Here is a 25,915-nt window from a genome sequence, read left to right as displayed (position 1 = left end):
GAGCACACAATCATGATATGTGGCTCAATGAGAAACAAGGGTAGGTAAGAAATACTAGGGGTAGGTAGGAGAAACAATATAATATTCCACAAGAGGTGGAGGACCCATCGAATGTGGAGTGTAATAGCAAGATAAGACCACAAAAGGTAGAATTTCTCCTACAAGATATATCCCTATGTGCACACTTCCCTGAGTGTCTCATATCCAAACTATGAAGTGAATGCATTATCCTAAGTTAACTTAAGTAAAGTGTAATAATATCCATGATGAATATTTTTTTACACCAACACAATTGAGTATCTTTCTTATCAATGCCACAATCCTTGAATTGTGCCCTCAACTCTTTTGCCTTAGTGACATAGTCTTGTATAGTATCAAAGTTCTTGGGATCTAACATGGTGAGATCACTATCAATTTGATATCCCCTAATCTCATCAACTTGACCATACAAGTCTTGAAACTTTTGCCAAACATCCTTAATTAAGGTACATTTTTCAATGTGAAAGATGAGATCCTTTGATCCATACTTTCTTAAGGTACCAATTGCCATGATATTCTTAGTGATCCAATCCAAGTGAGCAACATGATCAGCCTTAGGATCAACGGGAGAAACAATAGTTCCATCAATGTAATGAGTTAGTCCTTTTTCCATAAGTTTACTCCATGCATCAATTTTCAAAGTAGCATAATTATGAGGAGTTAAGAGAGGAAACTTAGGAGAACCCGTAGCAAAAAAAGGAAAGAAAACAAGAGAACAAAAGCACAAGAGACACCCCCCCAAAATTCACTCAATCAAAGTACCCCCCCCCCCCCCAAAAAAAAAAAGATGATTTGGGCACTTTATATGTAGTGTGTGTACAATAGGCCACTTGCAAACAATGGAAAGGTGGACCAGAAAGATAGATCTATGCAATACAAGGGCCAACTTAGCCAAAAAAGACCATATGTTGAAAGTACAATTTTTATTCAAAATCACTACAAATTGATAGTCGATTATGAAAGTAGACAAAAAATTATGCACTTTAAAAAAAAATGGCACCTAAAAAGGAGTCCGTATGAGCCCAAACGAAGTTTCGGAAGTTGCAGAAACGGGGATTAGACAGGTACAGTCACCAAAAATTGATATTTCTGAAATATTTGTTCATCAAAATCAAAAAGTATTGCCTTCACGAGAAAGTAGATGACAAATTAGCCCATTTAAAAAATAATTGCACCAAAAAAGGAGCGAAAATGAGCAGGATATGGTCATTTGAAGCTGAACTGCAAAATCAAAAAGCTCAATGGGAGGGGCCTGCCAAATTTTCAAGAAATGACAATGTCAACAAAACATGCGATTAAAATTGACAGTCGTCTAGCTGTCGTGAAAAATTCACCTCCCTGCTTGATTGGGTGTTCGTATGGTACGAACTTGACACGTGGCAGAACCAAATTCATTGTAAATGCTGACGTGGCTTGTTGTGTTGGCGCCTGGTGGGTGCTGACATGTCAGACACATGTCGGGTGACGGGGCAGTTGACTGTATCAACCGTACGAATGACATGGTGACCCAATGTGTCGCTTACTGTGCACTTTGTGTGTCTAGTTGTACTGCTTGCATGGCCAAATAGACAGTTGCCATGTGGCGTTTTGACTGGGAGCGACATGGATGTGTCAGAGAGTGCCGCGTGGCATAGGGATGAAGAAGAGGTTCGGCGGGAGTACTGTCGGCATGGGAGAACTGGACGTCACGTGGTGCAGCGTGGGCGGTTGGATGGACTTGTCGGGAGATGGATGGGTCATCGGGAGATGGAGTGGGTGCTGCCAGGAGACACGAGCGCCAGAGGAGGCCGAAGGGGAAGCCATTGGGGTATAGGAGGATCAGCAGGGCCGTCAAAGAAAAGTAAGTCGGACGTACGATTGTCGGGAGGTGCAAACCCGGTGAAGAAAGGGTGGTGGCCAGGGAAAGCACGAGTGTCGGGATGTGTAGGGTCGTCGGTAGAGATGCAACGTCGATGGCCAGGAGGCGACTGTGAGTCAGGAGCCAGTGATCAACGGTGAGCCGGTGAAATGTGATGTCGGTAGGAGTTGCGGGTACCCTACAAAAATAAAATCTGCAGTACAATATGCGTGTGGGGGAAAACAACCGAGCCCCCCACAAATAATATAATTTTTTTTTTAAGATTTTGATTTAATAAAACGAATTTTACATTCCTAGAAAATTGCAAAATTGTTTAAAGAAATAAGAGAATTAAAATAATTTCCATAGAAAATATATGTATGTATATATATATATTTTTTGTTAGAGTTGAGAAAATACAACACCACAGGAGCCCAAATGATCTCTGCAAGCTGAAAAACCTGTTACAAGGAGAAGCAAGGAAGCAAATCACAGAAGAAAGAAATACACAGAAAATATGCTCAAAAAGAGAGAGCTCAATATTCACAAAATGTGTAATGCAATAATCCTTCTTCTTACAAAGAAAAGAATGAACTTAACCTTTAATAGGTCAAGAAACCCTAAAAGGGAAAACTTAGGTTTGCACATAATAATTAATAAAAGAATTAATTATTATGTACCTAAAGTTAGCTTAAGTGTAAAAGAGATAAAGGGAACTTAAATAATTAAATAAATATTGTTTAATTAATCAAATAAATACCCGAATACTCTAACACCCCCCCTTAAGCTAGACTTAGGGAGAAACTAAAATGTAGAACAACTACTGAAAGCAGGAAAGATGGGTCTTGGCAACAAGGCCTGATCAGGTACCCAAATACAATGAAATCTCTATGAACTGGAGAAATAGAGAAAACCACATGGGAAAAAACTCTACTCCAAAAAGAGATGGAAAAGAACACCATTGAAGCATGAAATAGATGCAAACACTGTCAAAGAGAAACTGCTGATCTGAAGAACCTCCACTGAAATAAAACATGACCAGGTAGAGAAGACTGTAATCTGTATGAGTGCCCTCAAATGACACTACTCGAATCAGAAGGCAAACAAGGTAAACAACTGAAATCGAAAGATACAGATGACATGAAAACACCAAAGCCTGAAGAGCTGATCAATCGAACAATGAAAGCATTAGAACCAACAGGACAAACCTTCCCATAATGTTGAAGAGGGAGAGGGACAAGAACATTGAAAAGAACAGCCAAGAAGAACTGCATGACGAAGAACCAAGAACATCAAAGGTGCTAGGAAAAGTACATGGTGTCGTGGAAGGAACACTCACTTGACACACATCATGAGGTGAATGTCATGGAAGGAACATTCACTGGACAAAGGAAGATGGCAAACAACAGGCAAACATCAACCCCCTCATGACATTTTATAAGTAGTGCATGTACAACAAGGCACATGATGTGCAAGATCCCAAGTAAACAATGCGTGATGGCACTTTATCTCAGTGTGTTTTCATAAATACAATGCTACAATGATAATAAGATTGGAAATAGAAAGGAAAACCAAAATAGAGACATCCTACTCAGAGAAGAGATCCCAGGACTTGAAACAACCAAGATATCCACTAGTGCTGAAAAGCAAAAAACTGAATAAAATATGCATGGAGCAGAATCTAGAAATAAAAGTCAGATGGATGGAAAGTACACAGCACACGCTTTCCAAAAATATATTTTTTTCGAAAAACAGAGTTCGGATGCTCATTCTATGTCCCATGGAGTGCAAAAAAGGAGACCTCACTTTGACTAGAAAAAAACACAGTCAAATAGAAAAATTGGAAAAAATTACCAATAGCACAAGGTTCGGCTCAGAACCAGCTTTCCGACACCTATTCGTTTTCAAAATAAAGACTCCATATGCCCAAGATATGACCAAAAAACCAAACCCCCCTTCAAAACAAGAGGAAGGGGTAGTTTGGTGGCTGTTTGGGCGGAGGTGGCCAGTGAGCAGCGCACTGGTGGCGGGTTGGTGGCGCCCCAACGACGCTCCGGTGGTGGAGCGTCCGTCGGGCAGTACAAAGGTAGCCCGACGAGCGGAGGAGGCTGCAGGGCTGAGCAATGGCGGGCGCGGGTGGTGGGGCCAAGGTGCAGTGCCGGCGGGGGCTGGGAGGGTGCCGATGGGGCCTGGGAAGGTGGGGTTGGCGGTGGCCAGGCTTGGTCTGACAGAGCCGATGGGGGCCAAACTATCAGACCGAGGGCAGGGTACAGATCCTGCGCTTGGTGCAAAAACCAAAAAACCCCCCAAATTTTTTTAAAAAAAGCCTTGTTTTTTTCCACCTTGTTTTTTTATTTTTGATTTATTTTTGAAAAATCAAAATCTGGCCCGCATGCCGTAAAAAGGCAAAAAACAAATTTTGATTTTATTTTCTTGAACTGTGTGTCAGGGCCGTACGACCTGGATTTAGAGAAAACATACTCCTAGAGGCTCAGGAACCAAAAGAGGTCAAGTTTTATATGACCATAGGGGTTTTTGGGCCTTCTGAGCACGATGGTGAGGCTCGTTTAGGCCCAAAGTGCTCAGAAAAAAAGCCTATCCCTAGGTGCATAAAAAAAACTTTATGAAACACCAAATTGGCTTCCAATGCAAAAGTTCTCAAAAACAGGAATAGATAGCTGCAGATCTAAGCTCCAATACCATGTTGAAGTTGATTGCTCCCATAATACATGCATCTGATCCTTATACATATACATCATTCACTCCTTCAAATATCTCCAAAAAGATACAAAAACAAAACCTTCAATACAATGGTTATTCCAATATAAAACAACTCTATCTCCAGTACTTTCAATACCAGGAAGGTGGGGTTGGTGGCGGTCGGGCCCGGTTTGACAGAGCCGGTAGCGGCCGGACTATCAGACCGGCGGCAGGGTACAAAACCTGTGCTCGGTGCAAAAGTTCTCAAAAACAGGAACAAATACCTGCAGATCTAAGCTCTGATACCATGTTGGAGTTGAGAAAATACAACACCACAAGAGCTCAAATGATCTCCGCAAGCTGAAAAACCTATTACAAAGAGAAGCAAGGAAGCAAATCACAGAAGAAAGAAATACATAGAAAATATGCTTAAAAAGAGAGCTCAATATTCACAAAATGTGTAATGTAATAATCATTGTTCTTACAAAGAAAAGAATGAACTTAACCTTTAATAGGTCAAGAAACCCTAAAAGGGAAAACCTAGGTTTGCACATAATAATTAATAAAATAATTAATTATTATGCACCTAAAGTTTGCTTAAGTGTAAAAGAGATAAAGGGAAATTAAATAATTAAATACATATTTTTTAATTAATCAAGTAAATACCCAAATACTCTAACATTTTTTAAATCGTACTGTACTACCCAAATTGGGTAAATTTATCCTCCAAGCCTGAAATTGACTTTTCACCCAATATAGGCAAATTTATAGTCAAAATTCATGGAAAGGACCACCTGGACTCAACCATAATGTCCAAATAGTTGTGTGATGCCCCCAAAAAGAGCAACAGACCAAATCCAAAAAATGCAAGCCTTCAACAATGCCTCTCAAAGACAAATCAATGACACTCTAATGGCTTTTATACCATATGAGATTTTGCCAAGATTACGAACTCAATGAAAAGTACAATAGAGAGACAAAATATAGGACAAGAATAAATTGTATTCTCATCAATAGATAAATGATCAATTGTTTCATACAATGAATATGAGCCTACTTATATAGGCAAGACTATATGGATATGTGAGCACATGAACATGATATGTGGCTCAATGAGAAATAAGGATAGGTAGGGATAAGTAGGGGTAGGTAGGAGAAACAATAATATTCCACATGAGGTGGATCACCCACCAAATGTGGAATGTAACAACATTATAAGACCACAAAAGGTGGAAATTCTCCTATACACACTATCTCAATGTGACACAAACACCCAAGTGTCTCATACCCAAACTACTATGAAATGCATTATCCTAAGTAAACTTAAGTAAGGTGTAATAATATCCAACATGAATAATTAATTACACCAGCAATGACACCAAGTGCACAATGCTCATGTGTTTATGCCATATGTATAATTGTAAACAAATGAGTCCAATAACAACTTAGAGATGAAGAGTTATGATGGGATACTTAGATACAATTTGTATAAAAATAAAATTTGAAAATAAAAAGTAGAAATAAAAAGGTTAGTCCCTTTAAATTTATCGTAAAATCATTTATAGTTTAATTGATTATTATAGCCTTTATAAATATATTTGCTACACCTCTTAACATGTACTCATTAAATGATAGCATTTGAATTCGAGTTTTCTTGTTTTGTTGTATTAGGTGTATTATTTAAAAAATAGAGTGAAGAACTTATAAATACTATTATACGACCTATAGTTCCAAATGCAACTTGGCTAGTATCAAGATAGGTCTCAAGTATGGTGCATTTTCCAAATAGTGGTGCATAAGGACACTTGCATAACAAGATAGCAAATTAAACACAAATAGCATACCAATCGCATACATGATCATTTGATAGCATAGCATTTTTTTTCACTTTTATGTACGTCAAACTGAGGAAAGAGCTGAACATTTATCACTTGCAAGGAGTGAGGTTAAATAATCTACAATACACGCATCTACTCTACAATTACCACAAACTATGTATTAAATTTAGAAGAAAATTATAGCAAGTCATCCTAAGTATAATAATGGTTGTGGGGTTCTATAGATCACATATAAAACATGAATCCAATGTAGGAACACAAGTTTGCTACAATTTACAAAACATCTAGTTCAATGATGTTTCGTGCTTCCCATATGAATTGTTATATAAGGACGATTTTAAATCATTGAAATCTAAAGTTGTTTATTAATTAGAACCCATAGTTTGGGAAATAGAAAACCCTTATATAATTTATTGATATCAAGGCAAGGAAAAGTGTTTTAAGAGTGTAAAAAAATCCATCTTGTCCACATTGGTGTTCTTTTTATGCTTGTGCAATTTATTATTAATCAATCATGATTCCATGAACTTGTATGTATAATTTTAGAAAAAGTTGTTTGAAGAATGCAACTTCCTGGCCATCTCCAAGGGTTGAATTTATATGCAATTTCATATACATTTTTATCTAGGTGAACACATTCAAAGTATGTGAACACACAATTTTTCAAGAATCAAATTCTTTAAAAGAAAACATTAAAATTAGTACAAACCATTCTTTTAGTAAACGTTAGAATCTATTTCTCATTATAAAATTTGTAATGGCATTGACTTTTTGACTCATTTACAAAATCATCTATTTAAAAAAGAGAAAAAAATATGATAAATTTTACTTTTAATCTCAACATCCTCTAATTCTTTTCACAATACACTAATTATAATATTGCCCAATCTTATATTATCTATTATGATCTATTTATTATACAATAAGAATTTTTTTGAAAATAGTATTTTTCACTAATTAAATTGAGATTATCAATTTTAATCACAAGCACACTTAAATTTGTGTAAGTGATAATGATAGAAAATATTTATATAATTCCTTGATATCAGGACAAGGACAAGTGTTTGAATAGTGCAAAATCTATCTTGTCCATATTTGTGTTCCTTTCATGGTTGTGTTGTTTAGTATTTATTCGATCAGGGAGCTGTATCTATAATCTTACAAATTTTTCTCTAAAGAATTCAAGTTACTTGTCATCTGCAAGGGTTGAAATTGCATGGACTTTCAACCAGGTCTTCATCCCAGTGAATAGATCTGAAGTATGCGACTACACGCCATCCCTTAGGAATCAAGTGCCTTGAAATTCAAATTAGAATGATTCATTCTGTCCGTAAATCTTAGAATCTAAGTATTGCTCTAAAGTCTGTAGGCATACTAGCTGCTTGATTCCTTTAAAAAACGTTTATCAAAATTATTATAGACAAGAGAATACAATAAAACTTACCTTTGATATCAACATCCTCTAATTCTTTTTACCATACACCAGTTATGATATTGCCCAAGTCTCTGTTATGACAAGTTCATTATGTAGGAAGGATAAATTTCAGAGGATATAATTTCCAACTAGTTATATTGAGATTATCAATCTTAATCACAAGCATGCTTACAATTTGTGTAAATGATAATGACATGTAATCACTCTAAGTAACTAGCTCTGTATTCTCCTCCGTAGGCTTCTTGAGCATCATGTTTTCTTCTTTAGACCATTGAGTAGATGACTTCCCTAGCATTATGAAAAACTATTTGAAATCATTCTCAAGAGGAAACTGAGCATTACAAATAACTGGTAGAAAGTTAGATGGAATCCAAAAAAATCAAGGTTGGCATTTAGAAGTAAAGATGATAGATTAAACAAGTGCCTTGTTAAATGTAGAGACAACAAGAGTAGCAATAATTTTTAGAAAGAAGTAGTGTAGATCCATTAAAGTTGAAGGTAATAGGTGCTCGAGGCTTAATGTCATAGTGCTTATGTTCAATGGATATGCATAAACTATGAGGGAAAATTATGCCATCAAAAACTTGAGATGATATAGATGAATTATCGTTTATCATATAAAAGTTGGACAAAAGTTGATTGTCTAGGTCAATGGGTTCAAAACCTACATATAAGATTTTCTAGTTACATTTCATTTTTTTGAACATGGTTTACTTCAAAGATTAGTTATTTGATGTAGTTGTCATGTATAAAACAACATTTGTTGATAGATTGTGCAAAGATAGAAAAGTGATTAGATTAATACATTAGATGTCGACATTAAGCTTGGTTAGTTGAAAATGTGTTCACTAACTTATCTCCTTTCTTAAAGTCAAATTTTTTGTCTATGATAATGTAAAACAAACTCTTGGACTTATAACTATTTTTTCTTCATTTGTGATGGATTAAATTACTAATCTATGTTAGCTTTAAATGTTATGGCATAAAATTGAGCTAGTTAGGGCTTGGCAGATTGAGTACAACTATCTTATCCCTCAATAATTAATTACATAATATATATCTCTTCTTAGATATATCATTTGGTATGGGATCTACTATTCTTGTAAATGTCTACAAGAAGTATGTTTTTATGAGGCTGTATATCTTCTTTATGTGAAGACACTTTTTGATCTCTCAAGCAACAACATTGATCTCTTTTCTAGATAAAATGATTTACTAGTATTGGTCAAATGAAGCTAGTTTAGGAAAGAGTTGGAAAAAGAAACATGACAAGTCAAATTGTCACATTCTAACCTAACCTAAGATGGAGTAGAATGGAAAGAGACAACTCTCTGTGTTTCCAATTTTCATACAAATTACCAAAAGGTCTATATCACAATATTATTAATTCAATGGGACCAATTAAACATGTTGTATTTGGCTCTAACTATTAAAAGATGCATATATTTTCAAGTGTTTTCATGACAAGTCTCTTAAGGTCACCTTTGCTATGTTGTTAACCATGCTCTACATGGAGACTTTCTTAGCTTAAATTGTTCCCCTAGTCATTCAAAAAAATTTCTTCTCTCCTCTCTAGTGCCTCAATTTGGTATTTTGATAGTAGCCTACTTGTGTTTTCTTCTCAACATATTATGCAATTTGATCTTTATAAAAAAGTAAAAGTTTTCAATCTTTGGATGTATATGGTAAGAGATGTTTTCTTTCAGTGGACATTGAACATTTCAAATTTTAATTCTTGAATTTAGGTTTTAAATTTTGATAAATTTTTGTAGGGTTATAATAGAGAGTTATACACAATACATAGATGTTCTCAAAATCCATAATTGCATTGTGGAACCTTGAGTCAAAAGCATAAAAGAATCCTCTTAAAAATAATATAGAGGGATACTTCCTAAATTTGTTTTACTAATGTGGAGTTATGGAAGTATTAAAAAATATTTTTGGTTATTTTTGTGTTGTTTTTTCTCCTTTGAAAAGCAAGAAAAGGTTAGGGAAAACAAAGCCCTAGAAGAAATCTAAGTTGTAAAATCCTAAGCCTGAATTTGTATACAAGGATTTCAATGCAAAAAAGGGGATGAAACCATTTTTTAAGGATATCAAAAAAGGATTTGATCTCATGCCACCGGTCCAAGCAAGTTATTAGGATGATATAGAGAACTTAAGGATTCAAATTTTTCTAATTCTATTAAATCGGTAAGTCAATTTGTTGGTGTAATCAATCTTAGCATCAATATACAGAAGGCCCTCGCTAGCGACAAGTGCAACAACTATAATAATTGAAACGTGAAAAGTCATTTAAAAATATTACTTAATCAAACTTGTGAAACATGTCTAGATAGAGAAAGGCTTGACATTGCAAGAAACGTCTATGGAATTCCTAGATAGTTTATTAAACATTTCAAATTATCCTTCCAAATATTTTATACATGTCCATACCTTATTCATTTGATTTCATACAAGGCATATCCTTACCATACAATGTCCAATACCTAGAAGCCATAGCCAACTGCACATACAAATATCTGCATGCAACTAACAACAAAGAACCTTAGAAAATCTGTTTAATTTCTTCCTTATCCTTTTTACTAGTACATAATTTGAAACTCTATCTTTAACTAACGAAATTAAAAACGAATCCATTAGAAACCAAATAAATCATAAATTTCCATATACTTAAAAAATAGACCAAAATCAAGCCTTAAAAAAACTCTTAATTTTCTTTATTGTTTACTTTCCAAGATAACACTAATACCATGTGATTCAGATGAACATAGACACAAACTGAATTGAACCCTAGTATATACTTTCTTTTATCTTATTAAATTAGCCTAGATCTTATTATTCCAAGCATATTTTACTTACCCGGCTAAGAATGCGGACTTACGGGGTCTATTCGTTAATCAAGGAGCACGTCATTGCTTACGTTACTAATTGCGAGGTCACGCTATTGCATGCAACAGCCAACGTGTACACTTTTGAACCCACGCATTTCTTCCTTGCTTGCTCTTTCCACACTCGAGCGCCCATTTTTCTTCTCGCCATCCTAAACTGACCCAAGTCTGCAAAATCTATCTTTAGAGAATTGTTTTCTTTAGAGTCTGTAATTTTGGTCAGAAATTTCGTTCAGATTATAACTTTTTTCTATCATTTGTCAATTATGTGAAAATTTTAAATTCTTATTAAATAATTTGAAAAAAATTAGAAGAAAAAATATATATTTTTTATATTTTTTAATTTATTTGTTTGTAAATAAGTCAGAAAGTACTGTACAAACTACAGAGAAATTTTAAATTATTATATGTATATTTTATAATAAGATTCATTTTATTATCATTTTATAAAGCTTTTTGAACATATGTTTGTCTTGGAGGTTTTTTTCTTCTATTTTGAAAGTTTGAATGTACGAAAGTCTAGGTATTAGGGCTTATAAGAATTTAGTTGAAGTTTTTTGTGTTTTGAATAGTGAGTATTTGGACATCATATTGAACTCTTTCATGACATATTTTAACATATTGTATATCGTATTATATTTATATGTTTTGTTGAATTGAATATGCAAAATAATAACACCAACTTTTGTAAATTTTAGAGCTTAAAATTCTAAGCTTAAGTTGCATTATAAAAATTCCAAATTATCCTTCAAATTATTTGATGCATTCATATTGGGGGGTTTAATATCTCGAAAATCTAAAACAATATATTGCCTATCTGGTGAAAATATGGAGGTTTTTAATTCAGGCTATGAAAAAATACAATATTTGGTAAAAATATGGGGGTTTTTAATTCGAGTTGTGTATTGAGAGGGGGTGACAAAAAAGGAGTTTAGGGCAATTTTTTTGAAAATAGGGGATTCTTTAATATTCCATGAATACTTGTGCTATAACCCAGGGTCACTAAGTGAAGCCCCCGTGGTCCCTACCTTATTCATTTGATTTTATGCAAGACATATATCCTCGTTATGCAATGCCCAACACCTCAAAGCATACCTAACTGGACAACACATGCTTGCATGCAACTAGCAACAAAGAACCATGGAAAACCTATTTAATTATCCTCTTTCCCATTAGATGACCTTTTTGAAAGATTTTGAAAAATTGAAACTTTTTCTTCAACTAACGAAAATAGATACTGGTCAACTAGACAAAAACCAAGCCTTTGAAAAATTCTTAATTTTTGCTTTGCTTGCTTTCCAAAATAACACTAGTACCATATTGTGCAGAGTAATAACAAGCCTAATTATGAAGTTATATACTCAAGCATTCTATTTTATTAAATTTGATTAAGCTTAAGGAAGTTAATTTTTCTTTGTACAAATATCTATCTAGATAAGTGTCTATTTTACATTTCTTAAGAACAGAAGTCTTACAATATTCCATATGACGACTATATTGACAAAATTAACCCCATAATACCTCACCCTTAGTTTCATTGAAATAGTGTTTATTCCAAGCACGCCATTGCTTACGTTACGACTGGTGAGGTCATGTTCTGCAATGCAACAGTCAACATGTAGACTTTAAAACCTTCTGGAAGATAAATGCAGAAGGCGACCCCAAAACCTCCTCAATTTGACGACCATGTTGGCCAACTAAACAAACGTGGGCCCTTTTCATGCTTGCTCTTTCCACACACAAGCCGCCATTTTCATTTCTTCCATACTTGATCTTTCCAGAAACGAGCGGCCATTTTCCTCCTCATCCCAAACTGACCGAAATTGACGAATCTTTAAAAAATTGTACCCGCAAGATAAGACTAGTGAAAAGGCAGTGGAAAAATTCTTCACGGTGACCCCGAAAATAGACTCGGACAATAGAATTATCTCTATATAAGCGCAAACATTGGAACACATTATTATTTCATACACCTCATCGCACCATTGCAAGTCGGAGTATTTCACGAGCTCGAACTCGAAAATTATTTTTCTTTTTATTTTTTTAATATCTTTATTTGCCAATCAATCAAAAAGTAGTATATAAATCAAAGAACAACAACAACATATATACTTTAAATTGTCATTTTATTGATTTATATTTCGCTCTTTTATCATTTCTTAGAGCTTTTTGAATATAGATTTGTTTTGGAGGTTTTTTTCTATTATTTTGAAAGTTTGAATATAAGAAACCTTACATATTAAAGTTTGTAGTGGTTTACTTGAAGACTTTTGTGCCTTGAATGGTAGGTATTTGGGAATTGAATTGAATTCTCCTAGATAAAATATTTCAATATGGTGTATATCAATTTTTTGTTATCAAGTTTCAATACAAGAAAAAAAGTAGGCAAATGCTACTTTTATGGTAAACAAGGTCACAATGCTTGGGACAATAGAAAGGGGTAGGTAAATAGTTCAATTTTTCTACCATTTTGGACCTTAACTTAGTTTTAAGTTGTACTTTAGGAGTATAATAAATTTGAGGACATATTAGACCTTACAATGACCATAATATGAAGTAATGTTGACTACCAAGGTTGGACTTGAGATCAACACATGAGAAAGAGTTCCTCTCTCCTTCTACTTTGAGATTTGCTAAAATTAGGGGGTATTCTCTTCCATTCCTCTAAATATTTAATACAAGTTGTTCTTAAACATGGCAAGACATGATGACTGGTTCATAGGCTAAGCTTGATGACTTAGTTCAACACCCAAATTGGATGTTAGTAGCATAGAGCGATTAACCTATTATAAAGTGCATAGATGTTTAAACAAAGTAGATGAATTCATGAACAAATACATGGTCTAAAAATATAGGACACCATATATAAGGCTACAATATTCATCCTATGTCTTAATCACTCATAAATTATTTAAATTATATAAGGCTACAATATTCTTTAAATAAATTATTTAAAGAATGTATTTCTATTCGCTATCTTGCAATTTCCCTCGTGAATTTTCAATTATAGTGCAAAGTTCTTCACGAAGGACACCACCACATTGTCTAGTAAGTATATGCTTCAATTTTTTTCTTTGATCCCATGGAGGCCAATAGTCCTTTGTCTGAGGAAGTGCTTCCTGAATAGTCATGGGGGGGAGAGGTAATGCTTGAAATCCCCCTTCTATTAGGAGATTGTGTACGTAACCTCTTGGTCTTCTGAAAGCTGAAAATTACTTCGAGTTCGCCAACTCTAGTTCCACACTATAGAAATTTTTGGATATTGCCTTCCAAATATCCTTCGGTGCAAAAGCATCATTCTCACAATAGAAAAAAGGTGCTCCTTGCATGAACACATTGATTTCCTCCAAGCATGGCCCAATAGGTTTTGCAGAAACTCCAAAACTAGTTAGTCCCTCTGGACATAAATTAGAGACGTCACATCACATACTCCAGACATTGTTTGTTTGTATTGTATACTCTCTATGTATTTATCACCCTTCAACACTTTCCTCTACTTTTCTCCAATTGCTCTCTTTTAGGCAGTTGATGAGCTTGTTTCCAAGTCATTCAAGAGAATGCCTGCTTGCTTTCTTTTACGAAATTTACTTGCACATGAGTCTTCAGCTTGTATGTTCTGCTTCCGTACAGATATAAATTTTAATTCACGCTTAGATGATAATTAAATAAAATAATCATTTGTAAAGAAAAGATTTGGTCATTAGATGTTACATATTATCTGACGGAAAGATCCTAGACAATTCTTGGAGAAAGGAAACATCATTGATAATCCTTTTTTGCAAATAACATTGAATCAAATAAATAATAAATGTTTTATGCAATTTTTAAAAGTAGAACTCGTTCAATGCTTTCATGCACTGACGTCAAAGTTGTCTGACCCACATCATCTGACACTGTCAGAATTCCGACGACAAATAGAGAAACATCCGACAAGGATGCTATATATCCGACGTCACTTCCATGTCAGACAGTCGTCGAGGAGCAAACATAGCATCCGTCGGAATTCCGACGGTAATCCACCAAAATATTTGGTCAGGGAAGCAAATATAGCCGTCGTCGGAAGAGTTCATAACGTCATCGGACGTCCGATGCAAATGGCATTGTCGGGAAGACCGATGACGAGTTTTCGACGGTTAAATTGGTCGAAAGTCCGACGTGGTGTCATCGGACTTTCGACAATTAGCTGTCGGAAATTAGGCCCAAATGTACTAGTGTTTAAATATTCACTCAACTTGTTCCCCATTTGAAAATATTTTTGGAAGCTTTTGTAGAAATGAAAACCCTATCTTCAACTACAAAAATTAGGCATTGCCCAACTTGGAGCTAGATAAACTATCAATTTCCACATAGTGAAAAAAAGGAAAAAATAAAACCTTAGGAAGACTCTTAATTTTTCCTACCACTCACATTTCAATGAACAATAATAACTTGTCATTTAAATGAAAAAATGTCATTAAGATTATCCTTTGTCCATTGCCTTAAAGACGAAGTGTAAAAGATGTCAATAGTAGATTTTTTTCATGGAACTTTAAATATAAACTGATTGAGCTTGGGTGAATGACTAAATAGTGAGAAAGCATATATATGGATTAGACTATGAAAAACTATGGGACTAGTTGGAGCTTGGAATTAAACACATTGCATGCTATCTAGTTTGCTAAACATTAATCAATAATGACAAAGCCTTGTATTATGCATAGCTATAGCAGGAAATAGCTATGGTAAAAACCATTTGTTAATTCTTATTATTGATGTTTGTTATTATTGTGATGTGCTCATAGTTGTTTCCTTGATCTATCATGTGACAAATTCCAATGCCATATTTCATATCAAATGCAAATATAGAATAATTAATGGTAGTTTCATCCAATATGCACATCAATAAGGCAAAACCATTGCTACCATGTATTTGGGTTTTGTGGGTTTGTGGATGTATGCTACTTACATGTCTAACCTATTTATATCTATGTATTAGTTTTTTTCTATATGACTTGAATTTAGTTTCTAGTCATAATTTTGGAAAAATTCAGTGTCTAGAATGACCAACATCACATGTTTTGTTAGAATTTATGGATTAAGCAAAAATAGGGGTACAATAAGAAGTTAACAAGTTGCATATCTATGTCATTCAAAATGTTGTATACTAGACTATTTTTGAAGTCTAACAAAAAACATGTAACATAATAGATTTGTTTCAAATACATAAAATATTTTACATATGAGAAGGTTTTGATCATTAGACTTAGACACCAAGTGCACAATGCACGTGTTTATGTTAGATCAATTTATAATTGTAAACAAATGCTTCCAATAATAATTTATAGAAGAAGAGTTTTGATGGCATACTCCAATACAGTTTGTAAAAAGTAATTTGAAAATAGAAACTAGAAACAAAAATATTAGTCCCTTTGAATCTATAGTAAAATAATTTATAAGTTCATTTATTGCCACACTTTTAAATATACTCATTAAATGATATTGTTTAAATTTGAGTTTTCTTATTTTGTCAAGTATTAGGTGTATTATTTAAAAAATAGAGGGAAAAACTTACACAAATTATTATATGACCTACGTTTTCAAATGCAACTTAGCCTATATTGAGATCGGTCTCAAGGTATGGTGCATTTTCCAATAGTGGTGTAGGAGGACACCTATATAACAAGACGGTAAAGCATAGTCAAAAAGCATACCAAATCACATCCATCCCCCTTTGATAGAATATAATTCTTTTCAATTTTTATATAACTTGGTTTATATCAAGATAGGTTTCAAAGTATGGTACATTTTCCAAATAGTGGTGCAAAAGGACACCTGTATAACAAGACAACGACGTAAACACAAAAATCATACTGAATTACATCCATCCTTCTTTGATAACATTAGAAGTTTTTTCACTTTATATATTTTAAACAAAAAAAAACATTTATAATATCTAAATTAAAAATTTCCCATTTACAGAAAATGAAGTTAACTCATCTACAATACATACACCAGTCTACCAATACATAAGCAATGCATTAAATTTAGAACCAAAATTTAGCAAGTGATCCAAAGTGAAACGATGGTTGAAGGCATCTACACCATCCCTTGAGAAAGAAGTGCTCCCAAAGAAGACATTAAAATTAGCATTGACCATTCTTCCAGTAAACTGACTTGACCTCTTGCACCCTCTGTTTCATGCACCACTACATCCATAACATTCTCAAAGATTTTTTGGCCCTATTCAAATTTTAACTTTCTATTTCAGACATTTATACAAAAATGACAGTTGTTCTATATTATACATTGAGAGCTTCAATGGAAGCGTAACAATCTCGAAGCTGAACAATGGGAAGAACAAAATGTACGGTGAGCATTGTAAATAAATCGTAGAAAGTTACGAGGAAACCAAAAGAATCAAGGTTTGCATTTAAAAATAAAGATGACAGATTAAACAAGCACCTTCACTAATTTAGAGACAACAAAAGAACCAATGTAAATTCATTGAAGTTGAGGGTAACAACTCCTCAAAGCTTAATATCACAAGGCTTATGGTCAATGCAATGCATATGTATAAACTATGAAGGAGAATTGTGCCAATAAAAACAAGAAGCTATAGATGAATTATATTTTATCATATTAAAGTTGGGATAAAATTTAATTGATTGTCTGATTTTGAATCAAGAATATCCAAGAAGAAAAAGATGGTGAAAGGGTTCATAACTTGCATATAAGATTACCACGATACACTTCATTTTTCGAACATGTGTTTAACATCAAAGATGAATTACTTGATGTTGTTGTCATGTTTAGAAGTAACAATTTTTGATGGTTTGTGTAAAGGCATAAAAGTGATTAGATTATTACATTAGTGCCAATGTTGAGTTGAGCTACTTAGAAGATGTGTTCACCAACTTATCTCCTTTCTATAAAGGTAAATTTTGCATCTATGATATTGTAAAAGGACTATTGGTCTCACTTAGCTGTTTCTTCTTGGTTTGTAATGGATAATATTGTCAATCTAAACTATTTTTGAAGGTTATGCTATAAAATTGAGTTAGTTGAGGTTTGCTAGATTGAGTGCAACTATCTCATCCCTTAATGTTCAACTATATAAATATCTTTTTAGGTATACCATGTGGTATGTGATCTAATATTATTCTACATGACAACTTTTTTAGTATATTTTATTCACTTCCTCTGTTTATGTGTCTAGAGACATTGTGACACTTAATTTACCATCATACAACTCCATAAGATTAGAATATTTAATATTAATCTACTGATTAAAGGGTGTTCTTTGCATAATGTCATTTGATATATTCACCTACATAAGGATATTTTACGATATGTCTTCTCACGCAATGAAATTGATTTATTTTCTAGATAAAATGATTTATTAGTCATGGTGACATGAAGGTAGCTTATGAATGAGTTGGAAAGCTACATATTAAGAGTCATTTTGCAACATTCCAAAATGCTAATGTTTAGAAAAATAAAGAAAATATTCATAGTTAAATATTATGGTTAAAGTGGTAAAATAATAAATAGTATGTAGAGTTGTTTGTTCACAATAAAATTTCTTTAAAACTTTTATCCTTAGTCAAATGAATTCCACACTTTAAGAATATAATCTGAGGTGTATAAAAAATTTGGGGAGTCTTTGTGTTTGTTAACTATTTTTGTCACTAAAACAAAATTTTAATTGTCATGTTTAAAACACCATTTGCTGATGGGTTGTGTAAAGTCATGATCTGACACCATTATTGGCTAGCGCTAACATTGTTGTAACTCTATTGTAAATGTGAACATGGTGCCACAAAAGCTGACATGGGGTCTACATCTACCCCTCGTGCAAATTTTAAATGAGACATATAGATTAATGGGAAGGGAAGGATTATTCACATCAGCAATAAAACTATTTTAGAGAAAATCTTAAGCTTTACAATGGATTGTTGTGATAGGCCACAACATGATCAATCCCATTAACTATGTCCTTGTCTTTAATAGTTCTTATATGTGGAGTATAATGTGATGCATTACTTGGGTGGTCATAGCCTAAAATTTATAAACCTAACCTAAGAGAAAGTAGAAAGAGACAACACCATATATTTCAAATTCCCATATAAATTATCCAAAGGTCTACCACAACATTGGAAATTCAATAGGCCCAATCAAACATTTGTATTACTCTAGCAATGGCCTCTAATTGTTAAAAAAGGTATATTTTTGGGAAGTGTTTTCATGCATAGGTCTACTATGATTTTCTTTGGTATGCCAATAGCATGGAGTTTTCTTGGCTTAAAATTTTTCCCTAGTAACTTAATTTTTTTTTCTTCTATTCTTTATTACCTCGATTGAAATTTCAATAGTCGCCTAGTTTGTATTTTGTTTTCTTAACATCCTATGCAATTTGATCCTTACAATTCAAAAAATTAGTCTTTCCACAAATGGTAAGATCAACATTTCAAATTTTAATTCTCGAGTTTACTTTTTAAATGTTCACACTTGTCTGTAGGGTAATGTCAAAGAGTTGCAATTATACACAACACACGAGTATTCTCAAAATCCATATTTGCATCATGAAACCTTAAGTTAAAACCCCCCAAAAATCCTTGTTTAAAATAATATAGACATTTATATTTTCTTAAATTTATTTTACTAATGTGGGTTGTGGAAGTCTTTAAAAAAAACATTGTTATTTTCATGTTGACTTTTATGCTTTGAAAAAAAAAGGGGGTTGGGAAAATAGAGACCCAAAAGAAATCTAAATTGTGTCTTGAGATTGAATTTACATTTAAGGGTTATAATGCAAACAAAATGATGAAACCATTTGGGAAGGACACTTAAAAAGGATGTAGTCTCAAGCTACTAGTCTAAGCAAGTTCTTATGATGATCTAGAGTTTGAGAATTGAAAATTTTCTAATTCTATTAAATGGATAGGTCAATTTGGTGAAATCAATCTTAGCCACAATTTATAAAAGACATTCTAAGGCAATAATTATAGTAGCTACAATAATCCAAAGGTGAAAAGTCATTTAAATAAATTACCTAACAAAGTTGTGACACAACCAAATAGAAAAAGTCCTGTAATGCAAGGAATGTTCGTGGAATTCACAAATAGATTATTTAAACAATCCAAATTATCCTTCAAATATTTGATGCATGTCCCTACCTTGTTCATTTGATTTTATGTAAGACATATATCCTTTTCATGCAATGCCCAATACCTTAAAGCCATATCAAATTGCACACACACATTTTTGCATGCAACTAGCAACAAAGAGCCTTGAAAACCCTATTTAATGTTTTCCTTGCCCTCTTTCCCATTAGATGACCTTTTATAAGATTTCGTCAAAATGAAAACCCTTTCTTGAACAAATAAAAGTAAACACTGGTCAACTAGAGAAAAAACCAAGCCTTTGAAAAATTCTTAATTTTTCTTTGCTTGCTTCCAAAAAAACAAAAACAAAAAAACACTAATACCATGTTATGCAAGCCTAATTATAAATTGAATTATATACTCAGCATCTTATTTATTAACTTAAATTAAGTTTAAGAAAGTTTATTTTCATTTATAGGAATATCTACCGTATAAGTGTCCATTTACTACATTTCTTAAAAAACGGAGATCTCAAGACAAAATTAGCCGAATAATCCCTCCCCTTAGTAGTTTAATTGAGAAAGTGTACCCGGCTAAGAGTGTGGACTTAATTTGAAATGTTAGGCGGACCCCATTCTTTATTTTTTTGAGCACGTCATTGCTTACGTTACGACTTCTGAGGTCATGTTATGCCGTGCAACCGTCAATGTGTAGACTTTAAAATCTCCTCAAATTGACGAGCATGTTGGCCAAGTAAAGAAATGTGGGCCCTTTTCATGCTTGCTCTTTCCACACACAAGCCGCCATTTTCATTTCTTCCATACTTGATCTTTCCAGCAACGAGCGGCCATTTTCCTCCTCGTCCCAAACTGACCGAAATTGACAAATCTTTAAAAAATTGTAGCCGCAAGATAAGACTAGTGAAAAGGCAGTGGAAAAATTATTCACGGTGACCCCGGAAAATAGACTCAGACAATAGAATCCTCTCTATATAAGCGCAAGCACTGCAATACATTTTTTCATATACAAGTCGAAGCATTCGTAAATTCTGTGTGCCACCGAACATGGTTAAGACGTTGGCAAATCGGGAACAACATACCACATTGGAGCACAGCCAAGACAAGGCACAACAATTCAAGGGAGTGCGAATGAGAAAATGGGGGAAATGGGTTTCCGAAGTGAGAGTGCCCAATTCCAGGGTTAGAATTTGGCTGGGATCTTATGATTTCCCTTATCAGGCCGCTCGGGCTTATGACTGTGCAATTTACTGCCTCAGAGGATCCCAAGCCAAGTTTAATTTCCCTGACTCACTGCCGGAAATTCCGTCCGCCTCTTCACTATCTCCTGCACAAATTCAATCTGTGGCGGCCAAATTTGCTCTGCAAGAATTCCGGCAGGTTCCGGATAACGGCGCCGTATTTTCTGCTTCGAAATCCCAGTTTTGTATGGAGAGGCAGCAGATCTTGGAGGAGGACGGGTTGACACTGCTGGATTCGCTTCTTGGGGATATGACCGATTTTGAGGATTTTCCAACATTAGAGGAAGTCGTTGAGAATAGCTATTTTCCTATACTCGCGGAAGAGCAGAGAGGGCTTTTTCCGCAGCGGACGGAAGACCTGCGAGAATTCCCGGTGGGGGGTCGCAGTAAGGGGTTTGAGGGACAAATTGGGAGAAATTATGTATAAGTGTGTAATTTATTGATTAATCTAAGAATTTATTTTGTTGAAGGAAAATTATTTCTTTATATTTTTTAATATCTTTATTTTCAAATCAATAAAAAAGGAGGGCATAGACTAAATAACAACCACGTAAATACTTTCAATAATAAAATTCATTTTATTGATTTATATTTCCCCCTTTTATTTTTCAAATCAATAAAAAAGGAGGGCATAGACTAAATAACAACCACCTAAATACTTTCAATAATAAAATTCATTTTATTGATTTATATTTCCCCCTTTTATCATTTCAGCTTTTTGAATATAAGTTTGTTTTGGAGGTTTTTTTCTAGTATTTTGAAAGTTTGAATGCATTCAAGCTTATGTATTAGAGTTTGTAGCGATTTACTTGATGGCTTTTGTACCTTAAATAGTAGGTATTTGGGCATCAAATTGAACTTTTTTTGACAAAATATTTTAATATAGTGTATATCATTTGTTTTTTCAATATCAATGCAAGGAAAGAAGGTAGGTAAATGTTATTATTATGATAAACAAGGTCACAATGCTTGGACCAATAGAAAAGGGGTAGCAGATCTATTTAAAAGAAATTCAATTTGTTTGAAAGTTTTTATTGTTATTGATCTTAACCTAGTTTATAGTTGTACTTTAAGAATATAAGGAATGCGGATGTATTAGACCTTACAATCACCATAAAATGAAGTAACGTTGACTACCAAGGTTGGACAAGAAAAACACATGAGAGAGAATTCATCTTTCCTTCTACTTTGAGATTTGCTAAAATTAGGCAGTGATCCCTTCTATTCTTCTAAATATTTAATACTAGTGGTTCTTAAACATGGCTATCTACATGATGACCAATCCATAGGCTAAGCTTGATGACTTAGTTCTACACCCAAATTGGATGTTAGTAGCATAGCTTGGTTAACCCTTTATTAAGTGTATAAATGCTTGAACAAGGTAGATGAATTTATGAACAAATAAATGGTCTAAAAATATAAGACAATATATATGAGGCTATAATATTCATTGTTATGTCATAACCACCCATAAATTATTTAAATTATGGCGAGACAATGTATTATTTTGAGAATAAGTGAAAGTTTGCAAGAAACATAATTGGTACCACTACTTTCTAGGATACAAAGTGAAGAGTTAAAGATTGAATTCCAATGAAAAATTTGAGAAAAAAATGGCTTCTAGGTAACTCATAAATACTTGACCACACCTTATGTGATTAACATTAGAAGTAAACACTTCACTAAAGATAGAATTCTACTTAGTTATCCATTACAAAGAAAACAACTCTACTACCAAAGACCGAAAGAGACTATGTTAAGAAAAATGTTTAAACTAATATTTTACAATACTCCTAGAATATCCAAGTAACATGCTCTCAATAGGAAATACAAGAAATGTGTATTTAGAAATAACATTTAACTCACAAAATAACATTCAAAATAATGAAGACAAATATAAAAGCTTAAATGAATTTTTTTTAAGAACTAAAAAAATTCGTAAGTATGTAATAGATAAAGAAATTTAAATTCTTGTTGCATCTTATGGGTATGTACATGCAAATGGTTGACCACAAAGGGATCTTAGGTGGCCCTTTTTTTTTAAATAAAAAAATATTGATCTTGGATGGGAAATTGAAATTAGTTACACTCAAAATTTGAAGATGTGCCAAGAACATAAGTCATAGTTCTCTAAAAATCTATTTTCTAAACTGATATTTTTTAATTTGATGGAGATTAAGGGGTTCAAATAGGGGGGATCCTATTTTTATTAAAAAAAACATAACAGAACGTTTGGTATGCATCCCTAAAATTTTAGTTTTTTTTAGTATTTTAAAAATCACTTTAGTGAAAAATTAGTTAACACCATGTAGTTTATGCTCAATATTTTTTCTAATGTTTTGATGATTATATGGTTTTTAACTATTTTTAGAGTAGACACATCTTGAATCATTTTGTTGCACTACATGAATCATCCAACATAATATACCTTATTGTCTAGTGGAATAAGAAGGGGCTTCCTTCTACTGACATTGTACCACACATTTCAATTAGGGTAAAAAATACATTATCAACTTTATAATCATGACTAGTTCAGGAAACCTAGACTAAATGAAAATAAGATGGTTCCTAGACATGAAACTCCAGGACATCAAGAAAGAAACACTCCCAATCCCTTGAGGAAGTATCATGTGACTCTTCAAGAAGATTTATTATAATGTAAAATATATTATTTTCACCATGATCCAATGAAGTGTGTTTTTGCTACAAAGCTTGAAAAGGGAAAATAACTTCATAATAACAATGGCATGCCAAGTAATATTATGAATATGACATTGTGCAATGTTTACACAAATATGGAGCACAACCATGTTTTGGTCCATAGGACAAAAGAACTCTTTGCATGCTACATAATTTTTTTTAAGGTGTTCCATAGGATCTCTCTTTCCTTTATATTTATTGAATTTAGGTATTTCAAAGTTTTAAGGAAAGCTAATCATGGAGATGGACTTGTTAAAAGGGTAATGATGTATCTCTTGAAAGGTGTAACTTTTGTTTTGATGTCCTTATTAAAGACCCTTCAGTGTATCTTTGATTTGTTGAACATTTTGTGGCAATGAACTCATTTAATATTAGGTATCACTAGTTGGTGTTAATGGGAGATGAGATATTGTGATGTTTGTAAGTTTTGATAGGTGGATGAAATGGTATATGAATTTTAGAGGGTGTGGGTTCTGTTTAAAGGGATTAATGTGGAAATGTCAAGGAGAAGGGATGGATCATTGAGGTTGTTGGATTTGAGATGCAATGGTTTGAGTATTAATTAGTTATGCTTGGTGATATTTTGACATGTAAATGTGTTGTGGAGATGAGATTGTTGGTTTTAGAGGTAATAAGAGGGTTAGAAGAAAATGGAAGATGTGTGAGATCTTGAGGGTTAGAAGTTGGGGTGTGGAAGGAGCTTGTTAAATGAGTTGGGAGATGTCAAAATGTTGAGGTAGTTTGGCAACTTTCTTAGTTAGAATAAGATTGATTTGTTTGGTGTATTTCATGATATAATGATGCATTGATTCCATTTCTTGGGTATCTTAGGAAAATACTTCTAACGTGGGTGAATCCATGTCATCAAAATATTGATATTCATTATGTGTGATTTGGGATGAAAATGGAAATGTGTTTCGTAAGGGTACTTAATAGACTACTTCCTTAAAGAAGATATCATTAGATTTGAAAACCATGAGTTGTTTCTTAGCTTGTAACCTTGTGATAGGCATACAAAAAAAAAGACCTGGGAATGATGAGATTGTGTTTCTAATTCTTTTGGATTTGATCGTGTAGATTTTGTTGTTGCCAATGTTTCGGATCAAACGCCATGATCCATCATCAGGGCAAGAGAGTAAGTGAGAGATCGCTCTCACTTGCTCTCTTGCCCTGATGATGGATCATGGCGTTTGATCCGAAACGTTGGCAACAACAAAATCTACACGGTCAAATCCAGAAGAATTAGAAACAAATCATTATGGACTGTGGAAATTTCATGAATTTAAATGATGAGATTGAATAAAAGTGATAAGTGATGATGGGAAATGAGATGAAATAATAAATCTTAAATAGGAAATTGTGATTTGGATGTTTGAATGGATTGAGAGGATGATGTTGGATTTAAATTGGCAATGCTATGGAAAACCAAGAGATAATAGTGGATACAACTTGACAACATTATAGATAACCAAGAAATGATAATAGAGATTGTAAGACTAAATTTATTTCAAGCAATCTAGATCTTGTTGAATGACAATGATTTCTTACTTAAGATTGACAAGTGCCTAAGAAAGATGTGATGGAGATTTTAGAAGATAACTTGAGATAGCCAAAGTCCCAAACTAGTTGAACCAAAATAATGACGGCTAGGACTAGCTTAATAGACTACCTAAGATAGGTAAGTTCTCAAGCAATATACAAACTAGTGGATAAAAGGGATACGGATATAAAATTATTGCGGAACGCGTTAGGAAGAAAAGCAAAGTCCAAAATTTTTGTCTCCTTCCGCAAAGTCGTAAAAGATATAAAAGTAAAATGCGGGATTTACCTCTACGCAGGAAAAGCCTTGTTCAACTTCCTTCACGATTTTTTGCATTCCACAAATACAAAAGAAACTCCTGAAGCTGGAATGTCTTGGTTGGAGGAACTACCCAATATAAATTTGTCAAAGAGGCTTTATATAATTTCCACGCCCTTTGCTAACATTTCTAAATAATCTAAATGATAAAGTTTGATTAATTAATTTTTAAATCTATTTATTCACAATATATTTTTATTTATATATAAATAAGTATGCCCAGTCATAAAATAGAAGACCTTCTAGATACAATGTGTATTAGCTTTCAATAATTGA

The 25,915-nt window shown here is 33.4% G+C and overlaps 1 protein-coding gene across 1 annotated transcript; it reads left to right on the top strand.

The window, feature by feature from the left end:
• Positions 1–20,784: 20,784 nt before the first annotated feature.
• On the top strand, positions 20,785–21,520 carry LOC131032222 (ethylene-responsive transcription factor ERF016). The gene has a single exon (XM_057963174.1). The coding sequence runs from the start codon at positions 20,888–20,890 to the stop codon at positions 21,506–21,508; it is 621 nt and encodes a 206-aa protein (XP_057819157.1). The 5' UTR covers positions 20,785–20,887; the 3' UTR covers positions 21,509–21,520.
• The last annotated feature ends 4,395 nt before the right edge of the window (positions 21,521–25,915 follow it).

This window comes from Cryptomeria japonica, chromosome 2 (assembly GCF_030272615.1).
Source record: "Cryptomeria japonica chromosome 2, Sugi_1.0, whole genome shotgun sequence".
Classification (NCBI taxonomy): domain Eukaryota; kingdom Viridiplantae; phylum Streptophyta; class Pinopsida; order Cupressales; family Cupressaceae; genus Cryptomeria; species Cryptomeria japonica.
The sequence above is the reverse complement of the archived record's forward strand: the minus strand, read 5'-3'. Positions and strand labels throughout refer to the sequence as shown.